A 21,047-nucleotide genomic window follows, 5' to 3' on the forward strand; every position below is an offset into this window, starting at 1 on the left:
ATAGTGTTTTTTAACAAGACAAACACAAATAACCTGATGAAGACCATGTCAGAAGACAGTTTTAGTCCCAGTGTCCAGACAAGAGAACAGAACATCAACTATGTCTCTCTAAACATAACATACTGTAACATACCAGTAAACTGAGGCACAAAACCCTCAGGTTGGACATCTTCGACTTTGATTTAAATTGATTTGATTTCCTGCTTGTAAAAACCACCTTGATATTTGGCTAATTTACAGTGGGGCTATACCAACAATGAGACAGAAACAGGAGATGGAGTCCTGCCCTATAGACCGTTCTGGCTCGCACAAGGCTTACCATTACTCACTAAATTAAATGGTATTAGAATTATATATATATATATATAGTGCCTTGCGAAAGTATTCGGCCCCCTTGAACTTTGCAACCTTTTGCCACATTTCAGGCTTCAAACATAAAGATATAAAACTGTATTTTTTTGTGAAGAATCAACAACAAGTGGGACACAATCATGAAGTGGAACGACATTTATTGGATATTTCAAACTTTTTTAACAAATCAAAAACTGAAAAATTGGGCGTGCAAAATTATTCAGCCCCCTTAAGTTAATACTTTGTAGCGCCACCTTTTGCTGCGATTACAGCTGTAAGTCGCTTGGGGTATGTCTCTATCAGTTTTGCACATCGAGAGACTGAAATGTTTTCCCATTCCTCCTTGCAAAACAGCTCGAGCTCAGTGAGGTTGGATGGAGAGCATTTGTGAACAGCAGTTTTCAGTTCTTTCCACAGATTCTCGATTGGATTCAGGTCTGGACTTTGACTTGGCCATTCTAACACCTGGATATGTTTATTTTTGAACCATTCCATTGTAGATTTTGCTTTATGTTTTGGATCATTGTCTTGTTGGAAGACAAATCTCTGTCCCAGTCTCAGGTCTTTTGCAGACTCCATCAGGTTTTCTTCCAGAATGGTCCTGTATTTGGCTCCATCCATCTTCGCATCAATTTTAACCATCTTCCCTGTCCCTGCTGAAGAAAAGCAGGCCCAAACCATGATGCTGCCACCACCATGTTTGACAGTGGGGATGGTGTGTTGCTTTTACGCCAAACATAACGTTTTGCATTGTTGCTAAAAAGTTCAATTTTGGTTTCATCTGACCAGAGCACCTTCTTCCACGTTTGGTGTGTCTCCCAGGTGGCTTGTGGCAAACTTTAACCGACACTTTTTATGGATATCTTTAAGAAATGGCTTTCTTCTTGCCACTCATCCATAAAGGCCAGATTTGTGCAATATACGACTGATTGTTGTCCTATGGACAGAGTCTCCCACCTCAGCTGTAGATCTCTGCAGTTCATCCAGAGTGATCATGGGCCTCTTGGCTGCATCTCTGATCAGTCTTCTCCTTGTATGAGCTAAAAGTTTAGAGGGACGGCCAGGTCTTGGTAGATTTGCAGTGGTCTGATACTCCTTCCATTTCAATATTATTGCTTGCACAGTGCTCCTTGGGATGTTTAAAGCTTGGGAAATCTTTTTGTATCCAAATCCGGCTTTAAACTTCTTCACAACAGTATCTCGGACCTGCCTGGTGTGTTCCTTGTTCTTCATGATGCTCTCTGCGCTTTTAACAGACCTCTGAGACTATCACAGTGCAGGTGCATTTATACGGAGACTTGATTACACACAGGTGGATTGTATTTATCATCATTAGTCATTTAGGTCAACATTGGATCATTCAGAGATCCTCACTGAACTTCTGGAGAGAGTTTGCTGCACTGAAAGTAAAGGGGCTGAATAATTTTGCACGCCCAATTTTTCAGTTTTTGATTTGTTAAAAAAGTTTGAAATATCCAATAAATGTCGTTCCACTTCATGATTGTGTCCCACTTGTTGTTGATTCTTCACAAAAAAATACAGTTTTATATCTTTATGTTTGAAGCCTGAAATGTGGCAAAAGGTTGCAAAGTTCAAGGGGGCCGAATACTTTCGCAAGGCACTGTATATATAAATATTCCATAAAATAAAAGTGTTAATTGCACTTCCAGAAATCCTTACCTTGGAGCAGTCCAGTGTGCTGAGTGGCCTTTCTCCTCCACTACAGATCTCCCACAGAGTGGTGCCAAAGGCCCACTTATCTGTAGCCAGAGTCAGATGTCTGTCCTCCTCTAAACACTCTGGAGGTACCCAGGGGATGCGCTCCACAAGGACTGGAGGGACAGTGGAGGACAGGACGATGGGATGGGAATACACAGAGCACACAGACATTAAATATACTCCCTTCCTGACTTCCTGAGCTGCTGTTCTTGTTTGTTTGTGCATCGTATGCTTTTAGTGTATAAAACATTAGGAACAAACCCCCCCAAGACGCCTTGCACCATGTGTCACTGTGTAACCAAGCCAAACAGTCTACACATAGTATTGCAAAACAACGTGCAAAAGTTCAGTAAAGTACAATTTCTTAGTACAGTATATCTTTGTAATAACTAATACAAGGGTCGGTACTCACCATCTTTGGGCAGCACAGTGATGCTGATTCCAGGGTCACTCAGTTTGATGAAGGGGGGGTTCCCAGTCTTCCTGTCCTCCTCTCGGATCAACAGGACGTTCTTGGCACACACGTTCCCATGGACCAGGCTCTTGTCCTCCTGTTATTAAATTGAACATGGCGGACTGATTAGTGGCAGATTGAACACAAAAGTTACACCATTACGGAGATATCTGCCACTTAGCAGATTCAGTTGTATTTAATATGTTTTATTGGACAAAGAGGAGAGAGAAAGTGGAAAAGATAAGGGGGGGGGGTGCATCACATAAGCTGCTTTAACACAGGCAGCCAGTTCTGATCGTTTGCTGAATTATTGGCAAAAGAGCTGATCTGATTGGCCAAAAGATCAATTGGTGGAAAAAGATCAGAATTGGGCTGCCTGTGTAAACGCAGCCAAAGAGAGTGGGTCAGATTTGAACCCATGAAAACGCTGGTATATGTGATGTAGGCCGCAACGCTGACCATTAGACCACCCAGGACACATAGCAGACGGCTTCTTTCCAAAACCATTTACTGTTCAGGGAGTGCATCCAATCGGTGAACCGTGTGGGGCCTTATGAATGGAGCTTCTTCCAGATGATTATGATTAGGGTGTCTTACTAGGTAATTGGTTAATTGATGGATTGATTGATTGGTCTTACCAGATAATGCATAGCCCAGGCCAGCTGCTTGGCCACCTCTAGCTTCCAGGTGATGTTCACAGAGCTCTTCTTCTTCTTCAGGTATGTATCCAGGGAGCCAAACTTCCCATATTCCTGCACCATCATGTCTGAAAGGGTTAGAATTCAACAAATTACAGCTGGACCAGTGTAGCACATCTACTAAAGGGGCTTAAAACTGCTAACAGAGGCTAACAGAGGAAAAGGTTGGGATGGAGGGAGGCTAACAGAGGAAAATGTTGGGATGGAGGGAGGCTAACAGAGGAAAAGGTTGGGATGGAGACAGAGGGAGGCTAACAGAGGAAAAGGTTGGGATGGAGACAGAGGTAGGCTAACAGAGGAAAAGGTTGGGATGGAGGGAGGCTAACAGAGGACAAGGTTGGGATGAGACAGAGAGGCTAACAGAGGAAAAGGTTGTGATGGAGGGAGGCTAACAGAGGAAAAGGTTGGGATGGAGACAGAGGGAGGCTAACAGAGGAAAAGGTTGGGATGGAGACAGAGGGAGGCTAACAGAGGAAAAGGTTGGGATGGAGGGAGGCTAACAGAGGAAAAGGTTGGGATGAGACAGAGAGAGGCTAACAGAGGAAAAGGTTGGGATGGAGGGAGGCTAACAGAGGAAAAGGTTGGGATGGAGACAGAGGGAGGCTAACAGAGGAAAAGGTTGGGATGGAGGGAGGCTAACAGAGGAAAAGGTTGGGATGAGACAGAGAGAGGCTAACAGAGGAAAAGGTTGGGATGGAGGGAGGCTAACAGAGGAAAAGGTTGGGATGGAGACAGAGGGAGGCTAACAGAGGAAAAGGTTGGGATGGAGACAGAGGGAGGCTAACAGAGGAAAAGGTTGGGATGGAGGGAGGCTAACAGAGGAAAAGGTTGGGATGGAGGGAGGCTAACAGAGGAAAAGGTTGGGATGGAGGGAGGCTAACAGAGGAAAAGGTTGGGATGGAGACGGAGGGAGGCTAACAGAGGAAAAGGTTGGGATGGAGACGGAGGGAGGCTAACAGAGGAAAAGGTTGGGATGGAGGGAGGCTAACAGAGGAAAAGGTTGGGATGGAGGGAGGCTAACAGAGGAAAAGGTTGGGGTGGAGGGAGGCTAACAGAGGAAAAGGTTGGGATGAGACAGAGAGAGGCTAACAGAGGAAAAGGTTGGGATGGAGGGAGGCTAACAGAGGAAAAGGTTGGGATGGAGACAGAGGGAGGCTAACAGGGGAAAAGGTTGGGATGGAGGGAGGCTAACAGAGGAAAAGGTTGGGATGAGACAGAGAGAGGCTAACAGAGGAAAAGGTTGGGATGGAGGGAGGCTAACAGAGGAAAAGGTTGGGATGGAGGAAGGCTAACAGAGGAAAAGGTTGGGGTGAAGGGAGGCTAACAGAGGAAAAGGTTGGGATGGAGGAAGGCTAACAGAGGAAAAGGTTGGGGTGGAGGGAGGCTAACAGAGGAAAAGGTTGGGATGAGACAGAGAGAGGCTAACAGAGGAAAAGGTTGGGATGGAGGGAGGCTAACAGAGGAAAAGGTTGGGATGGAGACAGAGGGAGGCTAACAGGGGAAAAGGTTGGGATGGAGACAGAGGGAGGTTAACAGAGGAAAAGGTTGGGATGGAGACAGAGGGAGGCTAACAGAGGCAAAGGTTGGGATGGAGGGAGGCTAACAGAAGAAAAGGTTGGGATGGAGGGAGGCTAACAGAGGAAAAGGTTGGGATGGAGGGAGGCTAACAGAGGAAAAGGTTGGGATGGAGACAGAGGGAGGCTAACAGAGGAAAAGGTTGTGATGGAGGGAGGCTAACAGAGGAAAAGGTTGGGATGAGACAGGGCGAGGCTAACAGAGGAAAAGGTTGTGATGGAGCGAGGCTAACAGAGGAAAAGGTTGGGATGGAGACAGAGGGAGGCTAACAGAGGAAAAGGTTGTGATGGAGCGAGGCTAACAGAGGAAAAGGTTGGGATGGAGACAGAGGGAGGCTAACAGAGGAAAAGGTTGGGATGGAGACAGAGGGAGGCTAACAGAGGAAAAGGTTGGGATGGAGGGAGGCTAACAGAGGAAAAGGTTGGGATGAGACAGAGAGAGGCTAACAGAGGAAAAGGTTGGGATGGAGGGAGGCTAACAGAGGAAAAGGTTGGGATGGAGACAGAGGGAGGCTAACAGAGGAAAAGGTTGGGATGGAGACAGAGGGAGGCTAACAGAGGAAAAGGTTGGGATGGAGGGAGGCTAACAGAGGAAAAGGTTGGGATGGAGGGAGGCTAACAGAGGAAAAGGTTGGGATGGAGGGAGGCTAACAGAGGAAAAGGTTGGGATGAGACAGAGAGAGGCTAACAGAGGAAAAGGTTGGGATGGAGGGAGGCTAACAGAGGAAAAGGTTGGGATGGAGACAGAGGGAGGCTAACAGGGGAAAAGGTTGGGATGGAGACAGAGGGAGGTTAACAGAGGAAAAGGTTGGGATGGAGACAGAGGGAGGCTAACAGAGGCAAAGGTTGGGATGGAGGGAGGCTAACAGAAGAAAAGGTTGGGATGGAGGGAGGCTAACAGAGGAAAAGGTTGGGATGGAGACAGAGGGAGGCTAACAGAGGAAAAGGTTGTGATGGAGGGAGGCTAACAGAGGAAAAGGTTGGGATGAGACAGAGCGAGGCTAACAGAGGAAAAGGTTGTGATGGAGCGAGGCTAACAGAGGAAAAGGTTGGGATGGAGACAGAGGGAGGCTAACAGAGGAAAAGGTTGTGATGGAGCGAGGCTAACAGAGGAAAAGGTTGGGATGGAGACAGAGGGAGGCTAACAGAGGAAAAGGTTGGGATGGAGACAGAGGGAGGCTAACAGAGGAAAAGGTTGGGATGGAGGGAGGCTAACAGAGGAAAAGGTTGGGATGGAGGGAGGCTAACAGAGGAAAAGGTTGGGATGAGACAGAGAGAGGCTAACAGAGGAAAAGGTTGGGATGGAGGGAGGCTAACAGAGGAAAAGGTTGGGATGGAGACAGAGGGAGGCTAACAGAGGAAAAGGTTGGGATGGAGGGAGGCTAACAGAGGAAAAGGTTGGGATGGAGGGAGGCTAACAGAGGAAAAGGTTGGGATGGAGGGAGGCTAACAGAGGAAAAGGTTGGGATGGAGACGGAGGGAGGCTAACAGAGGAAAAGGTTGGGATGGAGACGGAGGGAGGCTAACAGAGGAAAAGGTTGGGATGGAGGGAGGCTAACAGAGGAAAAGGTTGGGATGGAGGGAGGCTAACAGAGGAAAAGGTTGGGGTGGAGGGAGGCTAACAGAGGAAAAGGTTGGGATGAGACAGAGAGAGGCTAACAGAGGAAAAGGTTGGGATGGAGGGAGGCTAACAGAGGAAAAGGTTGGGATGGAGACAGAGGGAGGCTAACAGGGGAAAAGGTTGGGATGGAGGGAGGCTAACAGAGGAAAAGGTTGGGATGAGACAGAGAGAGGCTAACAGAGGAAAAGGTTGGGATGGAGGGAGGCTAACAGAGGAAAAGGTTGGGATGGAGGAAGGCTAACAGAGGAAAAGGTTGGGGTGGAGGGAGGCTAACAGAGGAAAAGGTTGGGATGGAGGAAGGCTAACAGAGGAAAAGGTTGGGGTGGAGGGAGGCTAACAGAGGAAAAGGTTGGGATGAGACAGAGAGAGGCTAACAGAGGAAAAGGTTGGGATGGAGGGAGGCTAACAGAGGAAAAGGTTGGGATGGAGACAGAGGGAGGCTAACAGGGGAAAAGGTTGGGATGGAGACAGAGGGAGGTTAACAGAGGAAAAGGTTGGGATGGAGACAGAGGGAGGCTAACAGAGGCAAAGGTTGGGATGGAGGGAGGCTAACAGAAGAAAAGGTTGGGATGGAGGGAGGCTAACAGAGGAAAAGGTTGGGATGGAGGGAGGCTAACAGAGGAAAAGGTTGGGATGGAGACAGAGGGAGGCTAACAGAGGAAAAGGTTGTGATGGAGGGAGGCTAACAGAGGAAAAGGTTGGGATGAGACAGAGCGAGGCTAACAGAGGAAAAGGTTGTGATGGAGCGAGGCTAACAGAGGAAAAGGTTGGGATGGAGACAGAGGGAGGCTAACAGAGGAAAAGGTTGTGATGGAGCGAGGCTAACAGAGGAAAAGGTTGGGATGGAGACAGAGGGAGGCTAACAGAGGAAAAGGTTGGGATGGAGACAGAGGGAGGCTAACAGAGGAAAAGGTTGGGATGGAGGGAGGCTAACAGAGGAAAAGGTTGGGATGGAGACAGAGGGAGGCTAACAGAGGAAAAGGTTGGGATGGAGACAGAGGGAGGCTAACAGAGGAAAAGGTTGGGATGGAGACAGAGGAAGGCTAACAGAGGAAAAGGTTGGGATGGAGACAGAGGGAGGCTAACAGAGGAAAAGGTTGGGATGGAGACAGAGGGAGGCTAACAGAGGAAAAGGTTGGGATGGAGACAGAGGGAGGCTAACAGAGGAAAAGGTTGGGATGGAGGGAGGCTAACAGAGGAAAAGGTTGGGGTGGAGGGAGGCTAACAGAGGAAAAGGTTGGGATGGAGGGAGGCTAACAGAGGAAAAGGTTGGGGTGGAGGGAGGCTAACAGAGGAAAAGGTTGGGATGGGGGTAGAGGGAGGCTAAGAGAGGAAAAGGTTGGGATGGAGGTAGACTAACAGAGGAAAAGGTTGGGATGGAGACAGAGGGAGGCTAACAGAGGAAAAGGTTGGGATGAAGGGAGGCTAACAGAGGAAAAGGTTGGGATGGAGACAGAGGGAGGCTAACAGAGGAAAAGGTTGGGATGGAGGGAGGCTAACAGAGGAAAAGGTTGGGATGGAGACAGAGGGAGGCTAACAGAGGAAAAGGTTGGGATGGAGGTAGAGGGAGGCTAACAGAGGTAAAACGGTGAGAGGTATAATTTAGTTTGGTAATGTCACTTACTCTCCTCTCCGCAGACACACACGCCATAGGTGAGGAGCAGGTGCTTATGGGATAGCTGGCTCATCATACTGGCGGCTTCAAAAAACGACTGGAGCGAAGAGAGAGAAGAGCCGTCAGACTGAGTTAAATATTGTATCGTAGGAAATGTAACCAAACATAGAAAAATAAACACATTCATTGGCAAAACATTGTGCTAAATAAAATGACTGCAATGGAAGAGTCATGTCCCTTTCAAGAACCAATGCAAAAAAACTCCCAAGTCCATCTCCTTAACACTACATGTTGTTGGCTGGAGTTCTCGACCAACCTCAGAGTAGTTTCGGTGAGCCTTATCCAGGATCTTAACAAGGACGTCCATCTGGTGAATCTCTCCGTAGTCTCCCAGCTCCTTCCTCACGCCACAGAAGATCTTAGTAAACGTCCCCTGACCCAGACTGTCTTTCTGTAACACACAGGGAACACCGGGTCTGAGATCTTCTCCCCTGGTCATCCAAAACATGTCGTGTTAATGCCAACACATCCGCCCCTTATTTCAATTGTATTTTTGAGTGTTTATTTCGATGTATATTTTATTAACCTACATTATTCATGTCATAGTTGAGATCTCATGCCACCATTTCACCTGAACCAGCTAAGGAGAAACAATTCAGTCTCTGATTGAAGTCCTCTATCATGTGTGTGAGTGGCAATGTCTGCAGGTACATGCAGGTGTATGTGACCGTGTCACAGGTGAAAGAGGTCACAGGTGAAAGAGGTCATTACACCATGATAGGAATGTTAATTTATTTATTTATTTAACCTTTATTTAACCAGGTAGGCAAGTTGAGAACAAATTCTCATTTACAATTGCGACCTGGCCAAGATAAAGCAAAGCAGTTCGACACATACAACGACACAGAGTTACACATGGAGTAAAACAAACATACAGTCAATAATACAGTATAAACAAGTCTATATACGATGTGAGCAAATGAGGTGAGATAAGGGAGGTAAAGGCAAAAAAGGCCATGGTGGCAAGGTAAATACAATATAGCAAGTAAAACACTGGAATGGTAGATTTGCAGTGGAAGAATGTGCAAAGTAGAGATAGAAATAATGGGGTGCAAAGGAGCAAAATAAATAAATACAGTAGGGGGAGAGGTAGTTGTTTGGGCTAAATTATAGGTGGGCTATGTACAGGTGCAGTAATCTGTGAGCTGCTCTGACAGCTGGTGCTTAAAGCTAGTGAGGGAGATAAGTGTTTCCAGTTTCAGAGATTTTTGTAGTTCGTTCCAGTCATTGGCAGCAGAGAACTGGAAGGAGAGGCGGCCAAAGGAAGAACTGGTTTTGGGGATGACCAGAGAGATATACCTGCTGGAGCGCGTGCTACCGGTGGGTGCTGCTATGGTGACCAGCGAGCTGAGATAAGGGGGGACTTTACCTAGCAGGGTCTTGTAGATGACCTGGAGCCAGTGAGTTTGGCGACGAGTATGAAGCGAGGGCCAGCCAACGAGAGCATACAGGTTACAGTGGTGGGTAGTGTATGGGACTTTGATGACAAAACGGATGGCACTGTGATAGACTGCATCCAATTTGTTGAGTAGAGTGTTGGAGGCTATTTTGTAAATGACATCGCCGAAGTCGAGGATTGGTAGGATGGTCAGTTTTACAAGGGTATGTTTGGCAACATGAGTGAAGGATGTTTTGTTGCGAAATAGGAAGCGGATTCTAGATTTAACTTTGGATTGGAGATGTTTGATGTGAGTCTGGCAGGAGAGTTTACATTCTAACCAGACACCTTGGTATTTGTAGTTGTCCACATATTCTAAGTCAGAACCGTCCAGAGTAGTGATGTTGGACGGGTGGTGGTGTCGTCTGGAGGGTTGTTAACACAGTGTCCAAAGAAGGGCCAGAAGTTTACAGAATGGTGTCGTCTGGAGGGTTGTTAACACAGTGTCCAAAGAAGGGCCAGAAGTTTACAGAATGGTGTCGTCTGGAGGGTTGTTAACACAGTGTCCAAAGAAGGGCCAGAAGTTTACAGAATGGTGTCGTCTGGAGGGTTGTTAACACAGTGTCCAAAGAAGGGCCAGAAGTTTACAGAATGGTGTCGTCTGGAGGGTTGTTAACACAGTGTCCAAAGAAGGGCCAGAAGTTTACAGAATGGTGTCGTCTAGAGGGTTGTTAAAGGACCTTTCAGTCATGGCTGAAGGAGGAGGAGAGTGAGTGACAGAGAGGTAATCTTACAATGACAAGATCCTCCTTGCGTATCTTGTGGAAGACCATCTGGCTGATGTTGTGTCTGTGCAGAGAGGGGGACAGGGGAACCTCAGCACCCTGGTTACTGCGGCACACCAACAGGTTAGACTTGTCTGCAGATACAGGGAACACAGAGACGAGAACGTTAAGTGAGTTAGGAGTACATCATCTAGTATTCTTTATAGGTCGTATTCATTAGGGCATACCGCAGCAAAAAAGGTTTTAAACGCTAAACAAAAACAAGTTGGACAGCTTAGGTAGACCCTGAACAGAGTGTGCAAAGCTGTCAACAAGGCAGCTTATTTAACTAGGCAAGTCAGTTGAGAACAAATTGTTATTTACAATGACGGCCTACCAAAAGGCCTGCGGGGACAGGGGCTTGGGATTAAAAATACAGTAAATAAAAATATAGAACCAAACACCCATCACGACAAGAGAGACAACACTACATAAAGAGAGACCTAAAGACAACAACATAGCATGGCAGCAACACATGACAACACAGCATGGCAGCAACACATGACAACACAGCATGGTAGCAACACAACATGACAACATTGTTCATCAAACTACTGTGAGAATATAGACTTAGTGTTGAGTGTGGCTGGAGAGCTGAGTCAGCCCACAGTTTATGATATTGTTTTAATCACAAAACACAACTATGACCCTTATTCCCTGACCTCCTCACCTTTCGCTTTAGGCGGGCAGCACTTGGTGAACTGGAAGATGTGTCCGTCAGAGCGCAGAGCTTCCTTCTGGTAGCGGTGGAGCAGCTCCCTCAGAGAAGCAAAACTCTTCGTGGCCCCAGAGAGGATGTAGTCTCCCTGATCTGTCTTCACGATCTGGCAGTGCTTGTACTCAACTAGGCTGTCACACTGCAGGGGGACACAGATCAGATATGCACCCTACCACTCCTTATTGGTCCTTACCCTTCAAAGTGTGTAGATATGTAAGGTGTTAGCAGTATGGTGAAAGCTGCACCGGTACGCCTGCATACCTATCCAGACCCATTCAGATCTGGAAACACTGAAGGGTCTGGACTAAACACACATAGCACCATGTCTTTCAACAACCTATATGGTATTATACTCACGCCCACTACAAAAGACAGGAAGTATTTGTTGTAGTCCTTAGGGCTGCTACGGAGGATGTACAGACCCTTGTGATTCCCAGACCGCCGCAGCTTACCGATAGCAAAGTCCATCCTGAGGATAGAGAGACAGGACAGATATGGTCGGTCATGGTCGTACTGTGCGTGCGTATATATGTGCAAGTTAGTGATGAGGGGGTTGACGGGGTTATATCCGTGGGACAAACGGGTTTAGGGTCATGACAATTTGTGTGGATGAAGGGCGGGTTGAATAAAAACAGAAGACACTGCCTTTAAAAATGCATAAATGTGCAATTTATATCTATAGGCTACATGGAATTATTTTAGACGATCTGCCATTAGTGCTTAAGCCTAAACTTTAGAGCCTGACAGTACGTTCGCCAAATAGCCTACACGCCAATCCCCAAATAGCCTATACGCCAATCCCCAAATAACCTACACGCCAATCCGCAAATAGCCGACACGCCAATCCCCAAATAGCCGACACGCCAATCCCCAAATAGCCAACACGCCAATCCCCAAATAGCCAACACGCCAATCCCCAAATAGCCTACACGCCAATCCCCCAATAGCCTACACGCCAATCCCCCAAATAACCTACACGCCAATCCCCCAAATAACCTACACGCCAATCCCCAAATAGCCTACACGCCAATCCCCAAATAGCCTACACGCCAATCCCCAAATAGCCTACACGCCAATCCCCAAATAGCCGACACGCCAATCCCCAAATAGCCGACACGCCAATCCCCAAATAGCCGACACGCCAATCCCCAAATAGCCGAAACGCCAATCCCCAAATAGCCGACACGCCAATCCCCAAATAGCTAACACGCCAATCCCCAAATAGCCAACACGCCAATCCCCAAATAGCCTACACGCCAATCCCCCAAATAACCTACACGCCAATCCCCAAATAGCCTACACGCCAATCGCCAAATAACCTACACGCCAATCCCCAAATAGCCTACACGCCAATTCCCAAATAGCCTACACGCCAATTCCCAAATAACCTGCACGCCAATCCCCAAATAGCCTACACGCCAATCCCCAAATAGCCTACACGCCAATTCCCAAATAGCCTACACGCCAATTCCCAAATAACCTACACGCCAATCCCCAAATAGCCTACACGCCAATCCCCAAATAGCCTACACGCCAATTCCCAAATAGCCTACACGCCAATTCCCAAATAACGTACACGCCAATCCCCAAATAACGTACACGCCAATCCCCAAATAGCCGACACGCCAATCCCCAAATAGCCGACACGCCAATCCCCAAATAGCCGACACGCCAATCCCCAAATAGCCGACACGCCAATCACCAAATAGCCTACACGCCAATCCCCAAATAGCCGACACGCCAATCACCAAATAGCCTATACGCCAATCACCAAATAGCCGACACGCCAATCACCAAATGCTTTTGGGAACGGGCAGAAAAAGTTCAGCGAAAAAAGGACGATGTCGGAGTTTACTTCAATAAGAGAAAAGCTGTGAAATGTAGAGTTGAAAATAAAGAGAAAGGAGGACCAGAAAGTAATGTTTTGGAAAGATTTGGTGAAGTGGTACAAGAGGATGATAACAGTGTTGTGTGGTGATTGTGAGGCGCTATACAAATTCAACAGTCACAAGATCGGACTTCAAATAGGCCAATGACAGGTCAAGGGAACTGTAGCCTGCTGTTCAGATGGGTCAAATGGAAACTGAAATCTGGACTCTGACTGTAGGTCTATAACCTCTCACATTGCCTTAACATTAACTCCTGCAGAATTAAACATTTATTGCTGTAAAATGATACACCAAATGTAGGCTACATTTTGACTGGGGAACAGGAGTGGAGAAATATGATTTATTTATTTCAGTATCTTGAGAGAATGTGAATGGTCAGTTAGATACCGTCTGTAGAGGTGCTATATTTATCAGCATCATAAACACTGATAGTACTTCAACCACATTAAATATGCATCCAAGCTGAACTGAAATCTAATCAGAAACATGTTGTCTCGTTTACGAAGTCGGCTAGCCAAACAAGTGTCCTCGCATGCTCCCTTAAAAGACCTTCCCTTGAAGAACCTTTAAAAAGCGGCAATAGTACTGTTTGTCTATTTTGAAACACCGTAGCCAGTATACACTTCCTTAAAATAGTCACAATTAATCTAAGATAACTCAAGCAATCTGTCATTAACTTCAAAGTTTTTGCCGAAGAGATCTTAATTGCGCAATTTTTTTTATTTTTTTTTTTACATCTAACTAAGACGTTTGGTGCAGTATTTCTTAATGAAAAACTGTGCATGAAAACGAGTCGTCTCTCGTTGAATGACAACACATAATTTATTGAAGAATCCCTACTGTTGACCAATCACCGACGAAGGGACGCAAGACTTCAGCTCCGAACTTCGGCTTGCCTCCAGATAAATGTGTGTCCGAACAGCCGAAAAAACGCTAACCGAAGTCCAAAACAAACAGAAACGTCATAATATTTACCCAAACTCTACCGAACTGTTTCGCATGGGAAGCATGCGGACACCTAAAGAGTTTATTTAGTCTTCTAGGGCAACATATCTAACATATCAGGCAAAACAAGTCCTGCACCCCCTATCAAATCGTTACGCCGTCTCCGACTAGCCAACTGTTGTGCATTTTCGATATTAGCGGGTTAGGGTGCAGGCCTCAAATTGTCATGTTATCACATATAGGTTGGGCGGTTGCGGATGGGTTATTCGCAATTGCATGCGGGTGAACAAACCTGCAGAGCCACACACCCCTAGTACACGTGTCTATGTGTGTGTGGATGTTCTTGTGTTTGTACAGTATATGTGCCTAGTCTAGACTTACGAGACTGGACCATGGCAGTAACTCTGAATGGCCTCCAGCAGCCTAGGGGGCGCCACCTCTTTACACAGGAAGTGGTGAGCGTCTGCTATGAGCCGGTAGTAGCCATCCACCAAAGACACAAAGGACAGAGCCTCCGACAGGGAACGGAACTCCAGCTCCTGTGTAGCAGAGAGAGATGGAGGATAAGAGGAGGGGTGGATCAGTCCTCTGTTACACATAATACATGAAATGTTCCTGTTCTGATCTAACATAACAGCTGGTCTGAGTCTAAAATGTCACCCTGTTCCCCTACAAAGTGCACTTCGCCCTATGGCCCTGCTCAAAAGTAGTGCACTATATTGGAAATAGCTTGTCATTTCAGACACAAATTATGTCCTTGTCCCTGTCTGAGTTATGAGGTTAGCAGAGTCATCGTACCAGAGTCTGACTGTCCTGTCTGTTGATGGTGACGATGCGACTCTCGATAGAGCCATCCTTGTTGGCTTGTTTGATGCTGATGTCAATAACTTCAGGGAAATCACAGTACGTCTGGAAACCCTATAGAGAGAGAGAGAGTAAGAGTAGTAGCAGCCACCCTGAATGCACAACCGTTTCAAACATCCTTTCTCTGACTCTCTATGACATTATTACAGGAGACTATTTGAACACATGACTAACTCTAGCCCCTTTGTGGTTGTCTCAACAGGTCATATGTGCTTTCAGAAAATAGAAAGATAAAAGGAGAAGACGAGAAGGAAAAATAGGAAAGAAAAAGACGAGGAGAACAAGGAACAAGAATAAAAAGGAAGAGAGAGTGAAAGAAGAATAGAGAAGAGAACACTACTACTCCCCCTACCTTGTCTGCCTCCTTATCCTCCTCCCGGGACCACTGGATGCCGTTGTTTCCTGTGACGACGATGGTGACCTCTCCTTCCAAGGACTCAGTGACACGGAAGCACTCTGAGTAGAAGGCTGGGTGCAGCGTCTCCAGGTTCACCAGGTATTTGAGCTTGAGGTCACGAGCCGTGGCTTTACACTGGCTGAACTGCTGGATGAACTTCCTGAAGCGATGGCGGATCCTCTTCCGGGTCACAAAGTGGTACTCTTGGATATGGGCACGTATGTCCTTGGGCAGGAACGACTTATAGCTAGGGAGCGAAGGTGAAAGAATTGGTTTAGTTACAATTGGGTCCATTACATACAAGTATCAATAGCAGCAAAGAGCTGAATTATGTGATACAACAAACACAATACAGATTTTAAGCACATGGGCTGGGGTGGATTGGAGTGAGTGGATTGGAGTGAGTGGATTGGAGTGAGGCGGGGATGGAGTGGAGTGAGGCGGGGGTGGAGTGGAGTGAGGCGGGGGTGGAGTGGAGTGAGGCGGGGGTGGAGTGGAGTGAGGCGGGGGTGGAGTGGAGTGAGGCGGGGGTGGAGTGGAGTGAGGCGGGAGTGGAGTGGAGTGAGGCGGGAGTGGATTGGAGTGAGGCGGGGATGGAGTGGAGTGAGGTGGGGGTGGAGTGGAGTGAGGCGGGGGTGGAGTGGAGTGAGGCGGGGGTGGAGTGGAGTGAGGCGGGGGTGGAGTGAGGCGGGGGTGGAGTGGAGTGAGGCGGGGGTGGAGTGGAGTGAGGCGGGGTGGATTGGAGTGAGTGGATTGGAGTGAGTGGATTGGAGTGAGGCGGGGATGGAGTGGAGTGAGGCGGGGGTGGAGTGGAGTGAGGCGGGGGTGGAGTGGAGTGAGGCGGGGGTGGAGTGGAGTGAGGCGGGGGTGGAGTGGAGTGAGGCGGGGGTGGAGTGGAGTGAGGCGGGAGTGGAGTGGAGTGAGGCGGGAGTGGAGTGGAGTGAGGCGGGAGTGGATTGGAGTGAGGCAGGGATGGAGTGGAGTGAGGCGGGGATGGAGTGGAGTGAGGTGGGGGTGGAGTGGAGTGAGGCGGGGGTGGAGTGGAGTGAGGCGGGGATGGAGTGGAGTGAGGCGGGGGTGGAGTGGAGTGAGGCGGGGGTGGAGTGGAGTGAGGCGGGGGTGGAGTGGAGTGAGGCGGGGGTGGAGTGGAGTGAGGCGGGGGTGGAGTGGAGTGAGGTGGGGGTGGAGTGGAGTGAGGTGATTTGTTTTACACTTTTTTGGTTACTACATGATTCCATGTGTTATTTCATAGTTTTGATGTCTTCACTATTATTCTAGAATGTAGAAAATAGTAAAATAAAGAAAAACCCTTGAATGATTAGGTCTGTCTAAAACTTTGGACCGGTACTGTATACATATTGGATATTCTTTCCCACTACAATATCATATGCCAAAACATAATTTGTATTGAACCCCGATTGTGACGTGTATGAACAGTACAACTCAGAGGTTGAAGGGGATCTAGGGATGATTAGGTGGCCAGGAAAGTGGCAGGTTCGGATTTTAGACAGGACACCGCCCAGGGTTAACCTCTCTTCTTTAGTGACCGCAGAGAAGGCTCTGCATTCCACCTGGTTTGACCGTTGTGTACACATTGCTCTGTGATCAAACGGTTTTCAGCTCTGACAGTTTCTTCTCGGTTCAACATGCGCCATCTTCCTCCTACCAGCCTACTCACCTGGTGTCGTTATAGATGTCCACAGGGGACTGGCTACTCTCCTTAGCCATCCTCATCATGTCCAACACAGCCATGCCAAGACACTCCTCCTGGGTCTCATGGTCCACTGGGATAATCACCCAGCTATGCACAAAGTCACTACGCCACTGAGAGGAGGGAGGGAGATGTAGTAGATAGAAGTGTCATAAGGTGAAAACAAACTAGGCAAACGAGCGAGGGAGAGAGTAGAGAGAACGAGAGAGGAGGGTTGGTAACGTTAACATATGACAGACAGCAGCAGCAGACTGGCAGACACAGACACAGCAGACTGGCAGACACAGACACAGCCACAGCAGACTGGCAGACACCCCGAACATATCACATGTCTGTTAAGGCATGAGGCAGTTGGTACACACCCTATCTGTGGCATGCCCCGGTCTCTGGGGCATGCCCCGTTCTCTGTGGCATGCCCCGTTCTCTGTGGCATGCCCCGTTCTCTGGGGCATGCCCCGGTCTCTGGGGCATGCCCCAAGTGGCACCCTAAATAGGGTAGTCTAAACAAATCGGACCTTCGGCAACACAGTGACTACGGTCTCAGTTCAATGATGCACCCGTGGAATAGAGGAACTATGTCCCTACATCAATGCCTACATACAGTATAACTGAATCACTACAATAGCAAGATGGAGACCACTGAGGTTATTTTTTTAAACTAGACCTTAGACCCCGTGTTGCCTAGGGTCAGGTGTTCCAGACTCCATATAGTGTTGAAACTACACCTTAGTCCCCATGTTGCCTAGGGTCAGGTGTTCCAGACTCCATATAGTGTTGAAACTACACCTTAGTCCCATTGTTGCCTAGGGTCAGGTGTTCCAGACTCCATATAGTGTTGAAACTACACCTTAGTCCCCGTGTTGCCTAGGGTCAGGTGTTCCAGACTCCATATAGTGTTGAAACTAGACCTTAGTCCCATTGTTGCCTAGGGTCAGGTGTTCCAGACTCCATATAGTGTTGAAACTACACCTTAGTCCCCGTGTTGCCTAGGGTCAGGTGTTCCAGACTCCATATAGTGTTGAAACTAGACCTTAGTCCCCGTGTTGCCTAGGGTCAGGTGTTCCAGACTCCATATAGTGTTGAAACTAGACCTTAGTCCCATTGTTGCCTAGGGTCAGGTGTTCCAGACTCCATATAGTGTTGAAACTAGACCTTAGTCCCATTGTTGCCTAGGGTCAGGTGTTCCAGACTCCATATAGTGTTGAAACTAGACCTTAGTCCCCGTGTTGCCTAGGGTCAGGTGTTCCAGACTCCATAGTGTTGAAACTAGACCTTAGTCCCCATGTTGCCTAGGGTCAGGTGTTCCAGACTCCATAGTGTTGAAACTAGACCTTAGTCCCATTGTTGCCTAGGGTCAGGTGTTCCAGACTCCATATAGTGTTGAAACTAGACCTTAGTCCCCGTGTTGCCTAGGGTCAGGTGTTCCAGACTCCATATAGTGTTGAAACTAGACCTTAGTCCCAGACTGGTATAAAGTAGTGCACCAGAGCCCTATGGGCCGTGGTCTAAAGTAGTGCACCAGAGCCCTATGGGCCGTGGTCTAAAGTAGTGCACCAAAGCCCTATGGGCCGTGGTCTAAAGTAGTGCACCAGAGCCCTATAGGCCGTGGACTAAAGTAGTGCACTATATTGGGAATAGGGTTCCATTTGGGATGTACACTTTGTCTGTTCATGCTGGCTAAGGAAGAGATCCCCACAGGCAGGGTTACAACCTAACTGGGGAGAAAAGACTGCCTGTGTGTTTGAGGAGATCCATTTAACCAAGGTAGGATGCAGGCACAACCACTTCATTACATAATGATTAGTTATGCTATTTAAGACGTAAGGTGATTTGCAGTTCAGTGATTCCGACTACAATGTTGTCCATCTCAAACACGTACACCCTGCATCTCTGCATCCCTCGTCTTCCTGACTGCCTTTTCTAGCCTGACATGGTACGTGGGATACATGCAGCCATGTTTCCACAACCTACACCTGAAGTATTACACTCCCTCTTTCATTGTTTTGCTCAACAACTTTCTGTTCTGCACCAAAAGCGATAGGGATCTTAGTGCGTGTGAGCTCTAGAACTATGGCCAGTCCAGTTGAACTTCTATTCTCTCTGTGGATAAACATCAAGTGAAACCACAGGAGACATTGGCCTCGGCTATACAAACAACACGTCAGTAGACATAATGTATTGAGGAACATAAGCCACATTTCCAAGAATAGAAACTAAAGAAACTAATAGAAACTTTTACATGGAAACAAAGTACCTCAGTTCTCAGAACTGTGGAATAAAGTCAACACCGCTTTCCTCACAGGGCCTCCATTTTTCTATAATACAGACTTAAAGGGGCCATCCACCATTGAAACAATAAACTAAGGGATCCTCCCCCAGCCTCTGTTTTGGTAAAAAGCTGAGGGATGGGCCTGGAGAAATGTAACCACTCTTGAATTAATAAGCAGAGGTATTGATGCAAGGACTGACCATCCAAAATATCAACATTATAGTTATAAGCAGTTGTATACAGTGTTTGTTTACATTTTCAATCTTTACAAATATTGAAGTAAAACAAGCTTGTGTTTCAGGTTCTGATGGGGTATTACAGTTGAACTAAGCTCATAAGGCATTTATAAGTTATACTCTTCAAGAATCAATGGATGTAGCAATTGCGGCTTGCTCTTTAAAAAGACAGCAGGACCTCACATAGTAACTAACGTATACAGGGTAATCTCTCCCACCCAGTGTGTTTTGTGACAATGTGAATGTGAAGATAAAAACTGAAAAGGACACCACAGTCCACACAGACATTCTAAAAACACGGACGTACACACACAAACACACCCTACCAGCCACAGCCTTCACCACTGCCTCTCACCCTCCCAACACCACTTCCCCTTTTCTTCAGCATATGTACGGACACACACACACACGGGTAGATTAGGCAGTTATTTACACCACACAGACTTTACAGCTTCGTTGATTGGTGATTGGTTTATAGAAACCAGTTGCCCAAAATTGATTTTGCTTGGCAAAATCAATTTGGTCTCACCAGCTGGCTCTCTCTCTGTAGCAATTGAGCCAGGGGATGAAGTTACGTAATACCTCAGGTTACTGAAAGGTGGCTTTACAGGTAGGCTATTTTAGGGGAGTCTGTAGCATACATGTCAGACTAGAGCCCACATTTACAAAGCATCTCAGAGTCGTGCTCATTCATTATGATCTTTAAGGCAAAGCTGATCCAAGATCAGCACGCCTGCACTCTTGAATTTCACACTACAAGACTGAGAAAACGTTCCTGGTAAAAAATATAGCCCAAGACTAACCTGAGCGAAGAGGTAGGACATGACGGTATCGTCGAACACCGGGCTGTCCATTCCCTTGTTGACCCCATAGCGGTGGGAACAGGAGCCTCCATACCAGCCAGGGAAGTAGTACCTGGGTGATGTAGAATTTTATTATCAATCTTTTTCATTTTCAATTATTATAATCGGTCTGCAAACCAGAGTGTGTAAAGTTCTGGTTTAAATGAAACAGACAGAATTCCCAGCTCACAATTAGTCAAATAAATGTTTATTCACGAGCGCTCTCCCGTTCACATACAAAGATGTTCCTTTTATAACATTCTTCTAACCTACGCACACACATGCACACTAACATTAGGAGAGCCATCTTCTTCTCTAGAATTTTAGTTTATCACTACCCAGCTGACAGTTCCAGTCCCCCCCCCCCCCCAAGAAAAAGGAAACCTGGAGGGGTACTTCCTGTACAATCATACGTTCCCAGAGTTATAGCCGGGTCAGTTCAACCATAGTTGAATTGTTTCTAGGTGTTTTCTTAGGCACACACACATTCCTCTCACTCCCAGTCTAACCTAGTCGGACTTACGTTTAATATTTTTAATTACTTCTTATTCATGCTACATAACCTTTAATCCCTAATGGTTAAGTTTCCAGGTAGAATTATTTAATAATTTATCTTAAACCTTATAAATTATTTTATAACGGGGGGGGGGGGGGGGGGGGACACAGGAAGGGAGAAGAAATAGGAAGAGGAGAGAAGATAAAGAAGAGGACTATATAAAAGACAAGCACATTGTGTCTAATACTACTACCGTACAATGTTACTTTAATTAAACAGCATTGCATATTTCACACTTTAATTCCTTAATATTTTTAGTAGTCAATCTAATTGTTTCCTTTTCAATAGAAAAATAAAATCTAGACCCCTGACCACACGCCACATCC

At 47.0% G+C, this 21,047-nt stretch overlaps 1 protein-coding gene across 2 annotated transcripts in view; it reads right to left on the bottom strand.

Annotated features, from left to right (window-relative positions):
• The window catches only part of LOC110536972 (tyrosine-protein kinase JAK2), a 73,402-nt gene that overhangs the window by 10,496 nt on the left and 41,859 nt on the right, over window positions 1-21,047 (bottom strand). For both annotated transcript variants that reach the window (XM_036936927.2, XM_090191757.1), the window contains exons 4-16: window positions 20,127-20,238; window positions 16,786-16,931; window positions 15,063-15,354; window positions 14,645-14,764; window positions 14,228-14,385; window positions 11,370-11,481; window positions 10,965-11,151; window positions 10,265-10,389; window positions 8,349-8,483; window positions 8,042-8,129; window positions 3,163-3,290; window positions 2,483-2,621; window positions 2,032-2,183 (exon numbers count right to left, since the gene is read on the bottom strand). In XM_036936927.2, coding sequence (XP_036792822.2) covers window positions 2,032-2,183; window positions 2,483-2,621; window positions 3,163-3,290; window positions 8,042-8,129; window positions 8,349-8,483; window positions 10,265-10,389; window positions 10,965-11,151; window positions 11,370-11,481; window positions 14,228-14,385; window positions 14,645-14,764; window positions 15,063-15,354; window positions 16,786-16,931; window positions 20,127-20,238 — 1,894 coding nt within the window. The remainder of the gene's footprint in view (window positions 1-2,031; window positions 2,184-2,482; window positions 2,622-3,162; window positions 3,291-8,041; window positions 8,130-8,348; window positions 8,484-10,264; window positions 10,390-10,964; window positions 11,152-11,369; window positions 11,482-14,227; window positions 14,386-14,644; window positions 14,765-15,062; window positions 15,355-16,785; window positions 16,932-20,126; window positions 20,239-21,047) is intronic.

Source organism: Oncorhynchus mykiss, chromosome 12 (genome assembly GCF_057628025.1).
Source record: "Oncorhynchus mykiss isolate SJ-2025 chromosome 12, ASM5762802v1, whole genome shotgun sequence".
In the NCBI taxonomy this organism is placed as follows: domain Eukaryota; kingdom Metazoa; phylum Chordata; class Actinopteri; order Salmoniformes; family Salmonidae; genus Oncorhynchus; species Oncorhynchus mykiss.